This window comes from Mobula hypostoma, chromosome 15 (genome assembly GCF_963921235.1).
Source record: "Mobula hypostoma chromosome 15, sMobHyp1.1, whole genome shotgun sequence".
NCBI lineage: Eukaryota > Metazoa > Chordata > Chondrichthyes > Myliobatiformes > Myliobatidae > Mobula > Mobula hypostoma.
The window spans coordinates 59,256,747-59,274,059 of record NC_086111.1 but is presented as its reverse complement, the minus strand read 5'-3'; the positions used below and the strand labels follow the sequence as shown (position 1 = coordinate 59,274,059).

Sequence of the window (17,313 nt, the reverse complement as noted above, 5' to 3'; positions counted from 1 at the left end):
CACAAATCCAGAATGATTGGGACAAATCCCGAATGATCGGATTAGCGATTTTGCCAAATCACAGATGGTTGAATTAGGATTAAATAAGTAAACGCCTCTAACCCATTTGATGATCACCTCATGTCACGCCAGTGCAGACATGGCCCAAGTGTGGAGTGAAAAACACTGACGCAGGTCAATAGTTCACAGACTTTAAGGGAAAGAAAGCAATAAACGCTAGGCCAAACAGGGCCGTTGACTAAAACTCTCAAATGGAAAACGAAGCCTACACTGCGGCTGGGAAGAACAACTAAGAATTAAACGAATACCGCTAGTCTTCAGATTCAATTCACTCAACCGTCCAATTTCTCAGGCAAGGCGGAATACGGAAAACAAAATGTGGCTGTGTCCATGTCCAACTCGCGACAAAAACTACGGCGGAATGAATGGAGTTACATGCTTTCACAATGAAACAATAATTAGCTGACATGTACATATTCACGAGTGCAATTGCCCAGTCTGATGAGCTGCCAAATCCGTGGTTCTGACACCTCACCCTTGAATAATAAAGAGAAAAGAAATGACCAATGAAAAGCAAGTGAAATTTATTGAAGTACAGTACAGGCAAGATACCTTGCAAGGTATGTGTATTTACTTACATCAGAAGATTGGTTATTGCCTCTTCCAGAGAAAAGAGTTGGATTGTACAACTAAGCAGAATTACATGTCTGAAAGTGGGGGGGGGGGGGTCATCAGGATTGTCTTGCATTTCACCTGGAAAGACGACTGTATTTTCAGGACCTGGTGGTGGTGATGAAGTTGGCGTAACATCTTCAAGAATTGGTGATGGTGGTGGGAACACATCTGGATGAGCCGAAGTTGATGGCACTGAATTTTTAAGTGTTGACTTTTGTCTTGCACTTTTCTTAGCTATTTTTGTGAACATGTCCTGCAAGCTAAACTGTTTCACGTATGTTGGTCTTTCTTTGAGTACCAAGTTCAGTTTCATTTCTACTATTCCATTATTAATGTTTTTCTTCAGGGGCTGCAGGCTGCTATTTATTGTTCATCTCTCCTTACACCTGGGAGTGGTCAGGACCCTACCATATCTGTGGATTTGAAGCCACATAAGTCAAACTTAAGTCAAGGACAGCAGATTTCCTTTTTTTTATGAATTCAATAGTTTTGTGGTTGCATTTTACTGAGACCAGCTTTTGTTTTGAAACATTCCATATTTATCAAATTACATGAATTAACATTTCCCACAGTGAAATTCAAACTTGGATCTCCAGGTCAGTGTATATTGTAGCTCCTAATTCAGTAATGGAAAGTCACTAGGTCATTCAAAGCCAGATGTACTTGTTTACATGCATTGTTATTTTAACATTAAATGCATACACTTCCTGTTCCAGAAAATTACTTCCTTGTTGTTATAATTGTTTCACCTTCTGGCATGATAAATTACCATGAGCAGATTTCTTATTATATCTCACGACAGTGAAATCACAGAACTCACTTAAAAACAGAACATAATTTTTCAGTTGTTCCATTGACTGAAGTGTATGCTAGCAGAAACTGGAGTGACCATTGGTGAATAATTGTAAATGGAGATGACTTTATAGACATTACTGAAAATGTAATGGATACCTTGGTGTGGCCATAGCTGGGAACGAAATATTCCAGAGTAGGGAATATTTTGGAAGGGCAGGCAAAATTCAAGTCAAGTTTATTGTCATTTAACTATATACATGTATACCGTCAAACAAGATGATATTTCTCTGGACTGGGGTATAAATCACAGTATATGTGACACACATATAACACACAATAACTTGGGAAGGTAAGAATTAAATCTACAGATGAATTACACATAAATAAACAATGTAAAGAGTATAAATTCAATATTGTAGGGTGCAGAACAAGTTAACTGGTAACAGCTCAAATGCAAATGACTGAAGGCTGTTCTTGTCTTTATTCTTTGGCAATCTCCTGCCTGATGGTAGAAACTCAAAGAGGATGCTGGATGGATGGGTGGGATCCTTGATAATACTGAGGGCTCCTGGAAAGGAAAATGAAATGGTGTTATTAATAATAGGTATCATTATTACAGTGGTTAGAAAGGATCTGGTCATGAATTAGAGTTAGAGCCAGGTTGGGTGACATTAAAAGAACATAGGTGGAAGTTGGTTTTAGGCCTCTACGCAGTAATTATACGTATAAGGCACTGTACAAATTTGAAAATTGAAATAGCTGCAGCAGTGTTGTAAAATAATCATTGGGGCTTTAATCTACACATAGACTTGAAAAATCAAAATCATGTTACCAACAGAGAATGAATTGCTGCAATTGAAATGGAATAGATTTTTTAATTAGTGCATTAGGGATCAGGAGGGAATAGGTTGTTTGTGGTCAGAAAGAGTTAGCTAATAACCTCATTGTTGTAAAGAGACCACAAGAAAAAAAAGTGACCATGATATAAAAGAATTCAACATTATCACTTTTGAATTTAATCTGAAACCAGGGATTTCACGGTAAAAAAGAAGAAACTATAAAAATCTGAAGGGAATCTGTCTGGCGGGTTGGTAAACTGCATTGAATGGACTGACGATGGCCAGCATTTTTCTTAAAAAATGATTTGCAACAAATATACATTTCTTTCTAAGTGAGAAAAGTTACAAGAAAAAATAGTCCAACCAGGGATTACAGGAAAAATTAAAGAAAACAACTTGGGGCTGCCAGAAAAAAAAGCAATAAACCCAAGGTCTGGAAGTGTTTTGGAATTCAGCAAAGGGTGACCAAGAAATGATAAATTTCAATTAAAGCTAACTAGCAAGAACAATAAAGGATAGAGTGTAGAAGTTTCTATAGATGTGTCTGTGAGAGACTAGAATGGGCAAAAGTGTGTTCCTTACACGTAGATATGAGAATTTACAATGGAGAGTACAGGAATTAGAAAGGAAGTGAAACAACCAAAGAAACCTAGACCACCAACAAACCAAGGGTCCAAAGCAAAGGAAATCCAGGAAAATAGTCTTATTGAGAGAGAGAGAGAGAGAGAAGAGGAGAGGAAGAGAGAGAGAGACTCTTTCAGGTTTTTCATAAGTCCTTTCATAGTGGTTGAAGATGGGGATTTAGAGGTTCTGCACTGGTGTAGATTGAGAGTTGGTGGATAGCTATATATCAATACAGAAATAAAAGGGTCTTCTGTTGTTGATAGACAAAGAAGATTGGAGTACCAGAACGGAGGTGTTTTACCACAATTAAGTAAACGCTTTGATGATGCCACATCTGGAGTATTGTGCACAATTAGCACAATTGGCATAGGGTCAAGAATATTAGAGAGTTAAATATGTGGCTCAAGGATTGGTGTGGGAGAAGTGGGTTTGAATACATGGGGAATTGGCACCAGTATTGGGGAAGGAGGGAGCTGTACCAGTGGGACGGGCTCCACCTGAACTGTGATGGGACCTGGATCCTAGCGAATCGCATAGCTAGGGCCGTGGATAGAGATTTCAACTAAATAGTAGGGGGGTGAGTTCAACAGATTGGAGAAGTATGGATAAAGAAAATAAGAAAAGTGTGGATAAAGAGAAAACAAAAGATTAAAAGAAGAAAAGTAAGAGTGGAGTGAAGAAAAGTCAAGTGCAAAAGAGTAAAAGATTACAAGATTTTAAAATACAATGAGTATTTGAAACAAAGTCAGTGAACTTGTGGCTCAAATCAGTGCAAAGAGGTATGATTTAGTGGCCATTACAGAGACGTAGTTGCAGGGTGGAGAGGATTGGGAATTAAATATCCAGTGATATCAGGTAATACGGAAGGATAGGCTGGAAGGTAAGGGAGGGAGGGGTAGTGTTCTTAATTAAAGATGAGATCAGGGCAATAGTGAGAGACGATATAAGATCTAAGGAGCAGAATGTTGTATCAGATTAGGAATTATAAAGGGATAAAATCACTGCTGGGAGTTGTCTATCAGCCACTGAATAATAACATTACCATGGCACAGGCAGTAAACAGAGAAATAAGAATGGAACAGCAGTTATCATGGGGGACTTTAACTTACACATAGTTTGGGTGAATCAAGTTGATGAAGGCAGTCTTCATAGAATGCATCTGTGATTGCTTTGTTGAACAGCATGTTACTGAACCTACAAGGGAACGTGCTACCTTAGTTCTGGTCCTGTGCAATGAGACAAGTAAGATTAGTGATCTTGTGCTTGGGGATCCTCTTGGAAAGAGTGATTACAGTATGACTGAATTTCTCATACAAATGGAGGGTACAATAGTTCAATCTGAAATCAGTGTATTATGCCTAAACAATGGAAACTACAATGGGATGAGGGAGGATTTGGCTAGTGTGGACTGGGGACACAGACTATATGGTGGGACAGTTGAGAAACAGTGGAAGACTGTCAAAGAGATTTTTCACAGTGCTCAACAAACGTATATTCCAGTTAAAAGCAAGGACAGTAAGGGTGGGGAGAGCCAGCCTTGGATAACTAAGGAAATAAAAGAAGGCAAAACTCGTGCATTCAAAGTCGCCAAGAGTAGTGGGAAACTGGAAGATTGAGAAAACTTTAAAAAGCAACAAATTACCACGAAGCAAGCAATAAAGAAAGGGAAGCTAGATTATGAAAATAAACTAGCACAAAATATAAACATGGATAGTAGAAGTTTTTATAATTATATAAAGTGGAAAAGGGTGGCTAAAGTGAATGTAGGTCCCTTGGAGGATAAGAAGGGGGAATTGATACTGAAAAATGAGGAAATGGCTGAGGTTTTGAATGACTATTTTGTGTTGGTGTTCACGGTGGAGAACACTTCTAACATGCCAATGTGAGATATTATGGATGCGATGGGAGGTGAGGACCTTTTAAATCTTTTTATTGGATTAGTACACAAAAGGTAAACCATATAGGCACTAATACACTGTGCAATATAACTTTACAAGAGATATTAATACATAAAAAAAGTACAAACAGTGCAGTTCAGATGTAAAATAACAAGGTAATATAATAGTATACTAATTTTCATACCTATCAATAAGGAAAAGAAAAAAAAACCCAAAAAAAACCCTCAAAAAAACCCACCATGCAACTAATCTAAAAAGCAAAGCAAAGCAATGGGCTAACTAGGAATCAAGTAGAGTTAAACAACTTAAAGCTATCACGTCCTCAAACTCGACCTCCATTAAAAACAGTTAAAAAGCAAGAAGGGAATGTAAATATGGACAGAGAGAAAAAAAAATTACATTAAATGAAAATGTTGAATAAAAGATCTCCAGGTCTGTTCAGATTTAGCTGAAGAATGATAAAGATTACTTCTAATTTTCTCCAAATTTAAACATAGTATCATCTGGGAAAACCAAAAGAATGTAGTTGGAACATTAATCTCCTTCCAATGTTGTAAAATACACCTTTTCGCCATTAAAGTAAGAAATGCAATCACTCTACGGGCTGAAGGAGAAAGATTACTGGAAATTTTAGGTAATCCAAAGATAACAGTAATAGGATGGGGAGAGATATCCATATTCAATATCTTTGAAATAATATTAAAAATGTCTTTCCAAAAAGTTTCCAGAATAGGACAGGACCAAAACATATGAGTTAAGGAGGCTATCTCCCCATAACATCTGTCACAAAGAGGATTAATATGAGAATAAAAACAAGCTAATTTATCTTTGGACATATGTGCTCTATGGACAACTTTAAATTGAATTAGAGAGTGTTTAGAACAGATAGAGGAAGTATCGACTAGTTGTAAAATATGCACCCAGTCATCCGCCGAAATAATAAAGCCCAATTCCTTTTCCCAATCTGACCTAATCTTATCGAATGGAGTTTTCCTAAGTTTCATAATAATATTATAAATAATAGCCGTTACATCTTTCTGACATGGATTAAGGTTAATTATAGTATCTAAAATATATGTAGGGGGTAACGTTGGAAAGGAAGAGAGTATAGTACTTAGGAAATTTCTAACTTAGAGATATCTAAAAAAATGTATTCTTGGTAAGTTATATTTGTTAGATAATTGTTCAAAAGACATAAGGGAACCATCTAAAAGTAAATCCAAAAACCGTGAAATACCATTAGTCTTCCAAATTTGAAAAGCACGGTCCGTGGAAGAGTGGGGAAAGAATATGTTGCCTAAAATAGGAATTGCAAGCCCAAATTGATTAAGATTGAAAAATTTTCGGAATTGAAACCAAATACGTAAGGTATATTTAACTACCGGGTTACAAACCTGTTTGTGGTGTTTCAAATCAAAAGGAAGAGAAGAACCTAAAATGGAGCCAAGTGCATAACCTTGAGCAGATTGTAATTCCAATACTACCCATTTAGGAATGGATAGTGTATCTTGGTCAAGTAACCAAAATTTCATGTGATGAATATTAATTGCCCAATAATAGAATCTAAAGTTGGGTAATGCCAAACCTCCATCTCTCCTAGCTTTCTGTAGGTGTATTTTACCCAGTCTCGGGTTTTTATTTTGCCAAATAAATGAAGAAATTTTAGAGTCAACTTTGTCAAAAAAGGATTTTGGAACAAAAATCGGTAGTGCATGAAATACATATAAAAATTTTGGCAGAATAAACATCTTAACTGCATTAATACAACCAATCAAAGTTAAATAAAATGGAGACCATTTAAATGAAAGAGGTGAGGACCTTGATAGCTTTCACTAAAGTGGTAGTGCTGAGCAAACTTGTGGGCCTGAAGATAGATAAGACCCCTGGTCCTGATGGAATGCAACCCAGGGTACTAAAAGAAATGGCAGAAGTTATAATAGAGGCTTTGATGATGATATACCAACATTCTCCAGACTCTGGGCAGGTCCCGGCGGATTGGAAGATGGTGAATATCACACCACTGTTCAAAAAAGGATGTAGGCAAAAGGCAGGTAACTATAGGCCACACACATCAAAGTTGCTGGTGAACGCAACAGGCCAGGCAGCATCTCTAGGAAGAGGTACAGTCGACGTTTCAGGCCGAGACCCTTCGTCAGGACCTGACGAAGGGTCTCGGCCTGAAACGTCGACTGTACCTCTTCCTAGAGATGCTGCCTGGCCTGTTGCGTTCACCAGCAACTTTGATGTGTGTTGCTTGAATTTCCAGCATCTGCAGAATTCCTGTTGTTTGCGTAACTATAGGCCAGTTAGTTTAACATCTGTAGTTGGAAAAATGTTTGAAGCAGTGATTAAAGAAGAATTAGCAAGGCATCTGAAAAGAAATGGATCCATCAGGCAGATGCAGCATGGATTCAGCAAAGGCAGGTCCTGTTTGACAAACTCACTGGAGTTCTTTGAGGATGTAACGAGCGCAGTGGATAGAGGGGAACAGATGGACATTATTTTCTTGGATTTCCAGAAGGTATTTGATAAGATGCCCCATAAAAGACTTATCCATAAGATAAGAATGCATAGAGTTGGGGGTGATGTATTAGCATGGATAGAGGATTGGTTAACTAATAGAAAGCAGAGAGGTGGGATATATGGGTGTTACTGTGTTTACTGTGGTTGGCAGTCAGTGGTGAGTGATGTGCTGCAGGGGTCAGTGCTGGGCCCGCAACTGTTCACGATATACACTAATAATCTGAAAGAGAGGACAGAGTATAGTTTATCTAAGTTTGCTGATGATACTAAATTGAATAGAAAAGCAAATTGTGCAGAAGATACGGAGAGTCTGCAGAAAGATATAGATAGGTTAAGTGATTGACGAGGGTCGGGCAGATGGAGTACAATGTTGGTAAATGCAAGGTCATCCATTTTGGAAAGAAAAATGGAAGAGCAGATTATCATTTAAATGGTAAAACAATTGCAGCATGCTGCTGTGCAGAGGGACTTGTGAGTACTTGTGCATGAGTCACAAAAGGTTAGTTTGCAGGTGCAGCAGGCTATCAAGAAGGCAAATGGAATATTGGCCTTCATTGCTGGAGGAATTAAATTTAAGAGCAGGATGTTATCCTGCAACTGTACAGGGTACTGATAAGGCCACACCTGGTCTCCTTACTTGAAGGATATACTGGCTTTGGAGGCGATGCAGAGGAGGTTCACCAGGTTGATTCCAGAGATGAGGAGGGGTTAGGCTATGAGGAGAGATTGAGTTGCCTGGGACTGTACTCACTGGAGTTCAAAAGAATGAGAGAAGACCTTATAGAAACACATAAAATTAAGAAAGGGATAGATAAGATAGAGGCAGGAAAGTTGTATCCACTGGTAGGTGAGTCTAGAACTAGGGGACATAGCCTCAAGATTCAGGGGAGTCGATTTAGGAGTAGATGAGGAGGAACTGCTTTTCTCTGAGAGTGGTGAATCTGTGGAATTCTCTGCCCAATGAAGCAGTGGAGGCTACCTCAGTAAATATATTTAAGACAAGGTTGGATAGATTTTTACATAGTAGAGGAATTAAGGGTTATGGGGAGAAGGCAGGTAGGTGGAGATGAGCCCATGGCCAGATCAGCCATGATTTAATTGAATGGCAGAACAGGCTCGACAGGCCGGATGGCCTACTCCTGCACCTTTTTCTTATGTTCTATTCAGTGTCCTTGCCGAGCAACAAATGTACATACAATAAAGAGAGTGCAGTAAAGATTCACCAGACTGTCTCCTTGGATAATAGGTTTATCTAATGAAGAGTGTTTAAGCAGGTCAGGCCGCTGTTCACTATAGAAACATAGAAAACCTACAGCACAATACAGGCCCTTTGGCCCACAAAGCTGTGCCTAACATGTCCTTACTTTAAAAATTACCTAGGGTTACCCATAGCCCTCCATTTTTCTAAGCTCCATGTACCTATCCAGGAGTCTCTTAAAATACCCTATCGTATCGGCCTCCACCACTGTCGCCGGCAGCCAATTCCACGCACTCACCACTGCGTAAAAAACTTACTCCTGATATCGCCTCTGTACCTACTTCCAAGCAAGTTTTCCAAGAATGAGATTGATTTCATTTGAACGTGAGGGCTTATCAGGGCTGATGCAAGGAGAATAGTACTGAGCATTTGAGTCTCAGGAGAAGAGAAGGCCAGATAGGACAGAAGGTGAAGAGGAGAATCTTTGGAATTCTCTATCCCAGTGGAGGTATGATCATTCATCACATTCAGGACACAGACAACAGCTCTCTGGATATTAAAGGAATTCGGAGACACGAGAATAAAAGAGGAAAATAGTGTTGAGGTAAAATAACAACCACAATTCTGTGGAACAGCAGTGCCGAATGGCTTTCTCCAGGTTCTATTTCTTGTGATCAGTATACCCCTTCATGGAAAGTGCAGCTGTTAAGTAATGATCTTCTTTTGCTTCTATTTTTCAGATCTGTGGCTGGTGAAGAAGGGGTTAAGGTTTTGTACAATTCTGAATTAAGTTTTCATCAGCCACTATATGCAAACTTAGATGATTACATTTATCATCTTTACCTCCACGAGCCCTTGAGTAATATTATAAAGCAACCTTTGTTATATGTCCGGGATATGGCACCTCAGGACTGTTTTCAGGCATTGCACAGGTGAGGCCTTCCTTTGCAGGAATAATGAATTAATAAGAAATTTGAAGGAATATTCTAAGCAACTCCACCTGCATTTTATACACTCATCTTTATTTTGTTGAGATACAGTGTGGAATAGACCCTTCTGACCCAGCAACTCCCGATTTAACCCTAGCCTAATCACGGGACAATTTACAATGACCTATACACCTACCGGGATGTCTTTGGACTCTGGGAGGGAACCACAGGAAATCCTATTATTTGGAGAACCAAATCAGCTTATCATAATCCAATCCATATATTCATATTAAAGGTTGTGATTGATGCTTTGTAAAACATAGAAGCTGAATAGCATTGAACTACCTGGTCAAAATGTTGAGTATGAAATTTAATTAAAATATCCAATTAACTGACTCGGAGCCCATAATGTTTGGCAGGTCCCTGATATTTGATGTTATATTTATCTGACAATTGATCCAACGTGAAAGGATGTTGAATATTAGCCTTTACTCAGTGACAGCACTCAAACCTCTAAGATATGTATTTTATATGAGAGTGCCAGTCTGAGGTCTGTTGTACACTTCAGTCTGGTACTGGGAGAGTGCTGCACTGCGAGAAGTGCCTTTTATTGGGTAATTCTCTAACCAGTGACTCTGGCTTCTCAGGTGGGTATAAAAGTATCAAGATACCTGTTAAAAAGGATTAGGTATGCGTTTTCCAAGATTTACCGACAATCAATATGTTCTTCCCAAGGTTTACCAATAATCAAACAGGCTCTCTGCTCTTTCTGTGCTTTTTTTCCACATTACTAAATCCTGTACAGTGACTTGGGTCATCCTCAATATGTGGAAGACAGCAGAAATGCAACTTCTTTCATTACGTTGCCTAAAGCCCATTTCCAAATTGTCCAATTAAAAATAATAAAAATAAGACATCCCTGCTTAAATGTGTATAAAATTGCCATGCCTGCTTAAAAGTGACCTCAGGAAGTTATGTTTAAGTTTACCAAAAGCTAAGCAATTTTTTCCTTAAGTTTCAACAAGGAATGGCTGGAAAGAAACGCAAAGAACAGCCACCAGCCACTTATCAGGATGTGTTCAAATGATGATCCCAGATATGTTTGTTTCTTTTTCATGATTCAGTTGTGATTAGGAATTTCCATCTGGAATATTATAGGTTCACCACTGAAATTATTCAAAGCCACACACACATTAGTTTGACTCTTGCAGTACTTAAATGCTTCATACAATTTTAGAAACAATTCTTCCATGGAAAATCTGATGACTGTTCATTGAAAACCTAAATCAACTGAAAAATTGCACCCAGAAGCCGGTGCCTCATTGTGACTCAGGCCAATCGCACTCTTTTACTAAACATAATCCTACCCGAAGCATTCTCTGATTTTTCTACACAATGGTCATCAGCCTCAAGGCTGAGCGATGTGACTTTCATCTTAAATTTGGATTACATAAATTAGCAACAGCAAATTTCTGATATGCCCTACTGTCATACAGCTGTATTAGGAAGGTCAAGCTCATCGGAGGTACTAGGATGAGCAGTTTAATTACTCTTCAAAGTACAATCAACAGTGATTGCAAACACATGGTGCTGTAAACCCTGCTGGTTCCAGAACACATCCTACATAGTCCAGAAAGTTCACCCACGCTTGTACTCTGAGGGGGTTGAAGAGAGCTGGGCTTTGCACATCTTTAAACATGTCATTCTACAGACGTGAGGTAGAGAGAATCCTAACAAGCTGCATCAACGCTTGGTACAGAATTTACACTGTGGCAGACAGGAAGGCTCTGCAACAGGTAGGCGAAACTGTCCAACACATCACTAGCATCAGCCTACCTGCCATCAAGGACATTGATACAGAATGGTGCCCGAAAAGAGCCAGTAACACCATGAAGTACCCCACACACCCTGCTGCGTGCAGGAAATGACATGAAACAATCTTGAATCTTGAAATACATCAGATTTGTTCAAGATTGTTTAATGCTGTTTCCTGCACACAAGGGAAAAGGAGAACGAAGTAATTGTTACTCGAGATCCGATTGAGCACAAAAGAACACACAAGGTAAAGAACACAATTAAAAAATAATAACTATAAGTACATAAGATAGCTTGTATGCATAGTTCAAATGTATGTCCATAAAGTGACACTTGTTTTTTAGTATGATAAAATACTGTGTAGTATAATGGGTGCTATGATAACCTAGCGGTTGGCGTGACACTATTACAGCTCGGAATGTTCTGGAGTTCGGATTTCAATTCCTCCATTCTGTAAGGTGTCTCTACATTCTCCCTGTGAAATGTGTGTGTTGTGCCCAGGTACTCCAGTTTCCTCTCACGGTCCAAAAGCGTACTGGTAGGTTAACTGGTCATTGTAAAATGTCCCGTGATTAGGTTAGGGTTAATCAGAGTTGTGGAATTGCTGAGGTGGTGAGGATCGAAGGGCTGGAAGGACTTCCTCCGCGCTGTATCACTAAATAATAAAACAAATAGAGTTTGCCAAGTTCCAAATGAATTGGAATCAGGAATATATGTTAACCATCTCAACATGCAAAATCTTTTCTTTTCCAAATTAGGTACAACTAAAATCTTGTCGTGCTTTAATCTATTGCAAATGTCTATTGTTTTAGCTTGGGTTTGATTTTTTAAGAATGGACTTTTGTAGTACTGAGATTTTAGGGAAACATGATCACTTATTCTCCAGTTAAATTTCAATTGAGATTCATTTTATTTCTCAGACTTCAATGCATTTGTTCTGCTAAAAAGTTGAGGGAAGTTGTACAGGGCGACCTCTTCCCAACGGCAGCAATGATAATGGTCCTGAGCCGGGAATTTGGAATTCCAGCCTCTGAAACTGGTCCACATAACATCAAGGATTCAGCAACCATCCCAACTTTACTCATCTCAGAAGCTGCACCACTGATAAGGTCTCCTTATAGTCGACTGGACATGTACAATAACAAATATATACAGAGCAAACTACATCAGATAACCCATACAAATCACATTCAGGTAATAAGTTGGCATAGTAGCTAAGTCGTAGTCATAGTCATACTTTATTGATCCTAGGGGAAATTGATTTTCATTACAGTTGCCCCAACCAAGAATAGAGTATAAATATATCAATGTCAAACCATAAATAATTAAATAGTAATATGTAAATTATGCCAGGAAATAAGTCCAGGACCAGCCTATTGGCTCAGGGTGTCTGACCCTCCAAGGGAGGAGTTGTAAAGTTTGATGGCCACAGGCAGGAATGATTTCCTATGACGCTCAGTGTTGCATCTCGGTGGAATGAGTCTGTGGCTGAATGTACTCCTGTGCCCACCCAGTACATTATGTAGTGGATGGGAGACATTGTCCAAAATGGCATGCAACTTGGACAGCATCCTCTTTTCAGACACCACCGTGAAGGAGTCCAGTTCCATCCCCACAACATCACTGGCCTTACGAATGAGTTTGTTGATTCTGTTGGTGTCTGCTACCCCAGCACACAACAGCAAACATGATCGCACTGGCCACCACAGACCAAGAATGGTAGGACTATTCTAAATGTAGAAATTAAAAATTGAATTTCTTATTTGATATGTTATTTTAATCAATGGAAATGAAGTCCCATATATAGCACTGTGCAAAAGTCTTAGTCACATATATGTAACTAGGATGCCTAAGACTTGCACAGTACTGTATCTACTAAATATTTATCAATATTAACAAAAAGACTCACAGATATTGCTGTTTTGAGGGCAAGTAAAGAGGATGGAGATGGATGTAATACCATCATGTGCTTCAAATCAAACCAAAATTAACCCACACAGGAAATGATATAAAAATCATGCTACAGTATGGTGCAAAAGTTTTAGCCACCCTAGCAATATACACACAGTATGTGCCTAAGGTTTTTGAACAATACTGTGTATGTTTAAAGAAACAGCGAATCCTTTCCGTTTGACGACCCTCTAATATTACTCCTCTGGTCCAGTCTCAATTTTGCAGGTTAAAAATCTGCACTATGTTTTGACCATCAACTTTTCAAGCAAACTGGTTTGCAAATGATGGACTGCTCTAAAGCTGTACGTTATAAGCAATAACTGGCTACCAAAGACAAAAAGAAGCACATTTGAAAAAGTCACTAGTTTGTAATGTGGAAGAAATATTTGGACCTGGTATCGAATAATGCACTTTTCAATGACTTTTTCACTACTGCAGCTGACTGTTATTCAATGAACCCTGATGAATTCTGATGATTTGGAGCTGCAAAAGTTTGGAGTTCAGTCTTCTCAGACTGGTGATAAATTTAACATAAGAAAGTAGTATGTTTTGAAGTGCAAATATTCTAGCTTCATGTCTAAAGTCTTTTAAAAGCATTGTTAAATTTTTTGAACACAAATGTTTTCGTCCTTTCAGAGTAATATTGATGCGATTTATGAAGCCAGCAAAAAACTGAAAGAAATCAAACCAAGATCAATAAAAGTTGTTCCTTCTGAAGGGACAAAGGTGCATAACTATTCCATTCAGACCTTCAACTCTGCCGAGCAGGCGAAGGAATTGTTGCGTGAGGAATTGGCTAAGGTACCGATTGACTTGAAGGCGTATATGTATGTGATAGGCAGCTATTAATAAATTACAGTTCATTTCTGATAAGGTGATCAGTTATTTGAGAAGTATAACATCTGGAACAGACCAGTGACTCGGGTAAGTGAGCTACTGCCACACAGCTCCAGCAACCCAAATTCAATCCCAATCTCCAGCGTTGTGTGGAGACATTTGCCCAGTAACCGCATGGGTTTCCTTGGGGTGCTCTGGTTTCCTCCCATCCCAAAATGAATGGATTGATTGGTTTATTGACTGCTGTAAATTGTTCCCCCCCCCCCCCCAGTGTAGGTAAGTGATGGGACCGCGGCAAGACTAGATTTTGGGGAAATTAGTGTGGGGACGGGACTGGTCGGCAAACTGATTTAAATTTGAAGGAATGAAGTGGCCTCCCATGTGGTAAGGTGTCTTGGGAAGATAGTACTGTATTTGATGTTATCATCCTGAATTGCACAATGATAATAAACAAATGATCCTGGAAATATATTACTATGCTGGAGAATTTGCCCATACTTTGCGATCACCTGGATCAACTGTGAATATTTTATTTATTGAGATACGGCATGGAATGGGCCCTTCCTGCCCTTTGACCTGCGCCACTCTGCAACCCCTGATTTACTCCTAGCCTAATCATGGGACAGTTTACAATGACCAATCAGTACATCTTAGGACTGTGGGAGGAAACCAGAGTATCCGGTGGAACCCCTCGCGGTCTTGGGGACAAACTGCTTACGGACAGTGATGGGAATTGAACCTGGTTTGTTAGCACTGTAAAGCATTGAACTCATAACTGTGCTACCGTGCCGCAGGCGGTGGCAACTTCCAATGCTAATAGTTATGTCTAACTTCTTTTTAAAGGTTAGTGTCTGTACAGTTAACGTTGAAAACACTTTTTGTTATAAACTCTTAAGGAGTTCACTAATTTCCTGCTACTTTATCCAGTCTGATTTATAGAGGATGTTGGTTCATTTTTGATTACCACCCCCCCTCCATCTAGTCCATCCAGCTAGATGCTTTGCCTGTTACTCGGCGGCTGGGGCAGGTCGAAGTGCTCGGCAGAGGATGGTGCTCGGTGCTCGGTGTCAGAGGGCTGGTCGGAGGCTCAAAGTTTTCGGACGGACTCAGAGTCGGCTGCGGTCGGGTGCTTCCAATGCATCAGCAAGTTAGCGGTGCTGGAAGCTCATGGCAGGGAGAGCTTCTCCCTTCTACCGTCTGTGTGAGATAATGAGGCTATCGGGACTTGAGACTTTTTTTTACCATGCCCCTGGTCTGCTCTTTCTCAAATTACGGTATTGCTTTGCACTGTTGAAACTATATGTTATAATTATGTGGTTTTGTCAGTTTTAGTCTTGGTTTGTCTTGTGTTTCTGTGATATCATTCTGGAGGAACATTGTATCATTTTTTAATACATGCATCTCTAAATGACAATAAACGAGGACTGAGTGTCCTCATAATCTAACCTAATCTCCCAAGATTCAGGAATAAGTAGGGGTAAATAACGGCTGATATCGACATTGTGTGAATGACTAAATAATTAAGTCTGTGCCTCCCCCTTTTGAACCTGAAGTTCAAAGATCCAGTGCAACGTGGACTTGGATTTTATCTGACAGTATTTCTGGTTGGAAAATGGTGACTCTGGCTCCAACTAGTGATGTAATTGTTTGTCCTTTATGATCACAAAACACTGCTGGATATTAAAAACACCAGGTACTTCAAGCCTACCTCACTAACGAGTTGCTGGGTAGTTGATAAGCGCCGCAACATTGGCTTATTGCATACCGTGCTGTCACCTGCTACAGTCACCCAGGGAAGACACTGTCGGAAACAATGCACAAGGAAGCAAGAGCACGGAAAGTGTGCTGGTGTTCACGCAAGACTAAAGGCGAGCCTCTGTAGACCAGCTCTCCTGTTGATTGTGCTTTCCAGCGTCCGATTGCTGGAAAATAAACTAGATTACCTGCATCTGAGACTGAATGAGCGTGAATTTGTCAGCCCAATACGTCGACTATTAATTCATTTCCACAGATGCTGCCTGACCTGCTGAGTTCCCCCAGCGTTTTGTGTGTGGTGCTTTCGGCAGACCTCCTGGTGTTTATGATGCTCATCCTGAAGGAAATGTTGCTCCAGGACACCGCCCCTGAACAGTCCATCCAGCTAGATGGTTTCATCTCTTTTCGGCCGACAGAATTCTCGCGGTCTCTGGCAAGACCCACGGTGGAGGTGTGTGGATCTACGTTAATATGCGTGAATGCTTCGGTATTGAGGACCCATTATTTGCCTCTAGTAGATTTCTTAACGGTGAAGTGCAGGTCCTTCTATTTACCGAGGGAGTTCACTGCTATTTATATTGTGGCTGTGTTCATCACCCCCCCACCCCTCCACTCCACTAATGCCGCAAGAGTTCTACAGTGCAATCAGTGACCTGCAGACCACACACCCCAATGAGTTCTTCATTGTTACTGGCGGCTTCAGTTATGCTAACGTAGAAACACTCCTGCCCAAATTCTGTCAGTATGTTGACCATAGATGAGAACACATTAGACCTGTTTGCACCAACATTTCATTTCACTTATTTATTTATTTTCGAAGCACCACTCTGAAATTCATTTTCTCCAGGTAGCCACGAAATTAAGCACATGGAAGTCATTCAGAGAGAAGCATCAAACCCAACCCCCCATACAAGAAGAATGGCACCCTGATCATCAAACCTACCCCCCCCAAACCGCCTCTCTCCACACAAAACAGGAACATCGATTCCCAAAAACGCCCCTCCCCCGCACAAAAACTAACACAACATCACCCTCAAACCCCTTCCCCCCGCACAACAAAACAGGAAAGGAATGGGTGATTAAAGAACCACAGAATATAAAAACCATAAGTCAGAAAATGTCCACAGTCCGTAAACGCAATAGTCCACTCCATAAACACAGGACCACGATATCACCGACATTCATCGAAAGAGAGGGACACCACGTGAGGCAGAGAGGCCTACCCACCTGCCACAGCAAGCCACACAGTGATAGGCCGCTCACAGACTCCGTCCCCGGCAGTGATCAGAAGCAGGCAGAATGTGCTGAAACTCTTGCTCGCCTTCTGCATTCCTCGACACTTTAATCGGCGATTAATGGACGCTTTAAGTGACGAAACATAGTCGCGCATTGGCTTGCGCCCTGTCTCAAGGTTTCTTTGCATCAAGACCATCCAAGTATGCGCTGGCTTCCCGGATACACTGAAAGCTGCA

The 17,313-nt window shown here is 40.1% G+C and overlaps 1 protein-coding gene across 2 annotated transcripts in view; it reads left to right on the top strand.

The window, feature by feature from the left end:
• The window catches only part of cfap92 (cilia and flagella associated protein 92 (putative)), a 123,628-nt gene that overhangs the window by 85,378 nt on the left and 20,937 nt on the right, over nt 1-17,313 (top strand). For both annotated transcript variants that reach the window (XM_063068140.1, XM_063068139.1), the window contains 3 exons: nt 9,293-9,484; nt 12,217-12,490; nt 13,886-14,050. In XM_063068140.1, the coding sequence (XP_062924210.1) occupies nt 9,293-9,484; nt 12,217-12,490; nt 13,886-14,050 (631 nt within the window). The remainder of the gene's footprint in view (nt 1-9,292; nt 9,485-12,216; nt 12,491-13,885; nt 14,051-17,313) is intronic.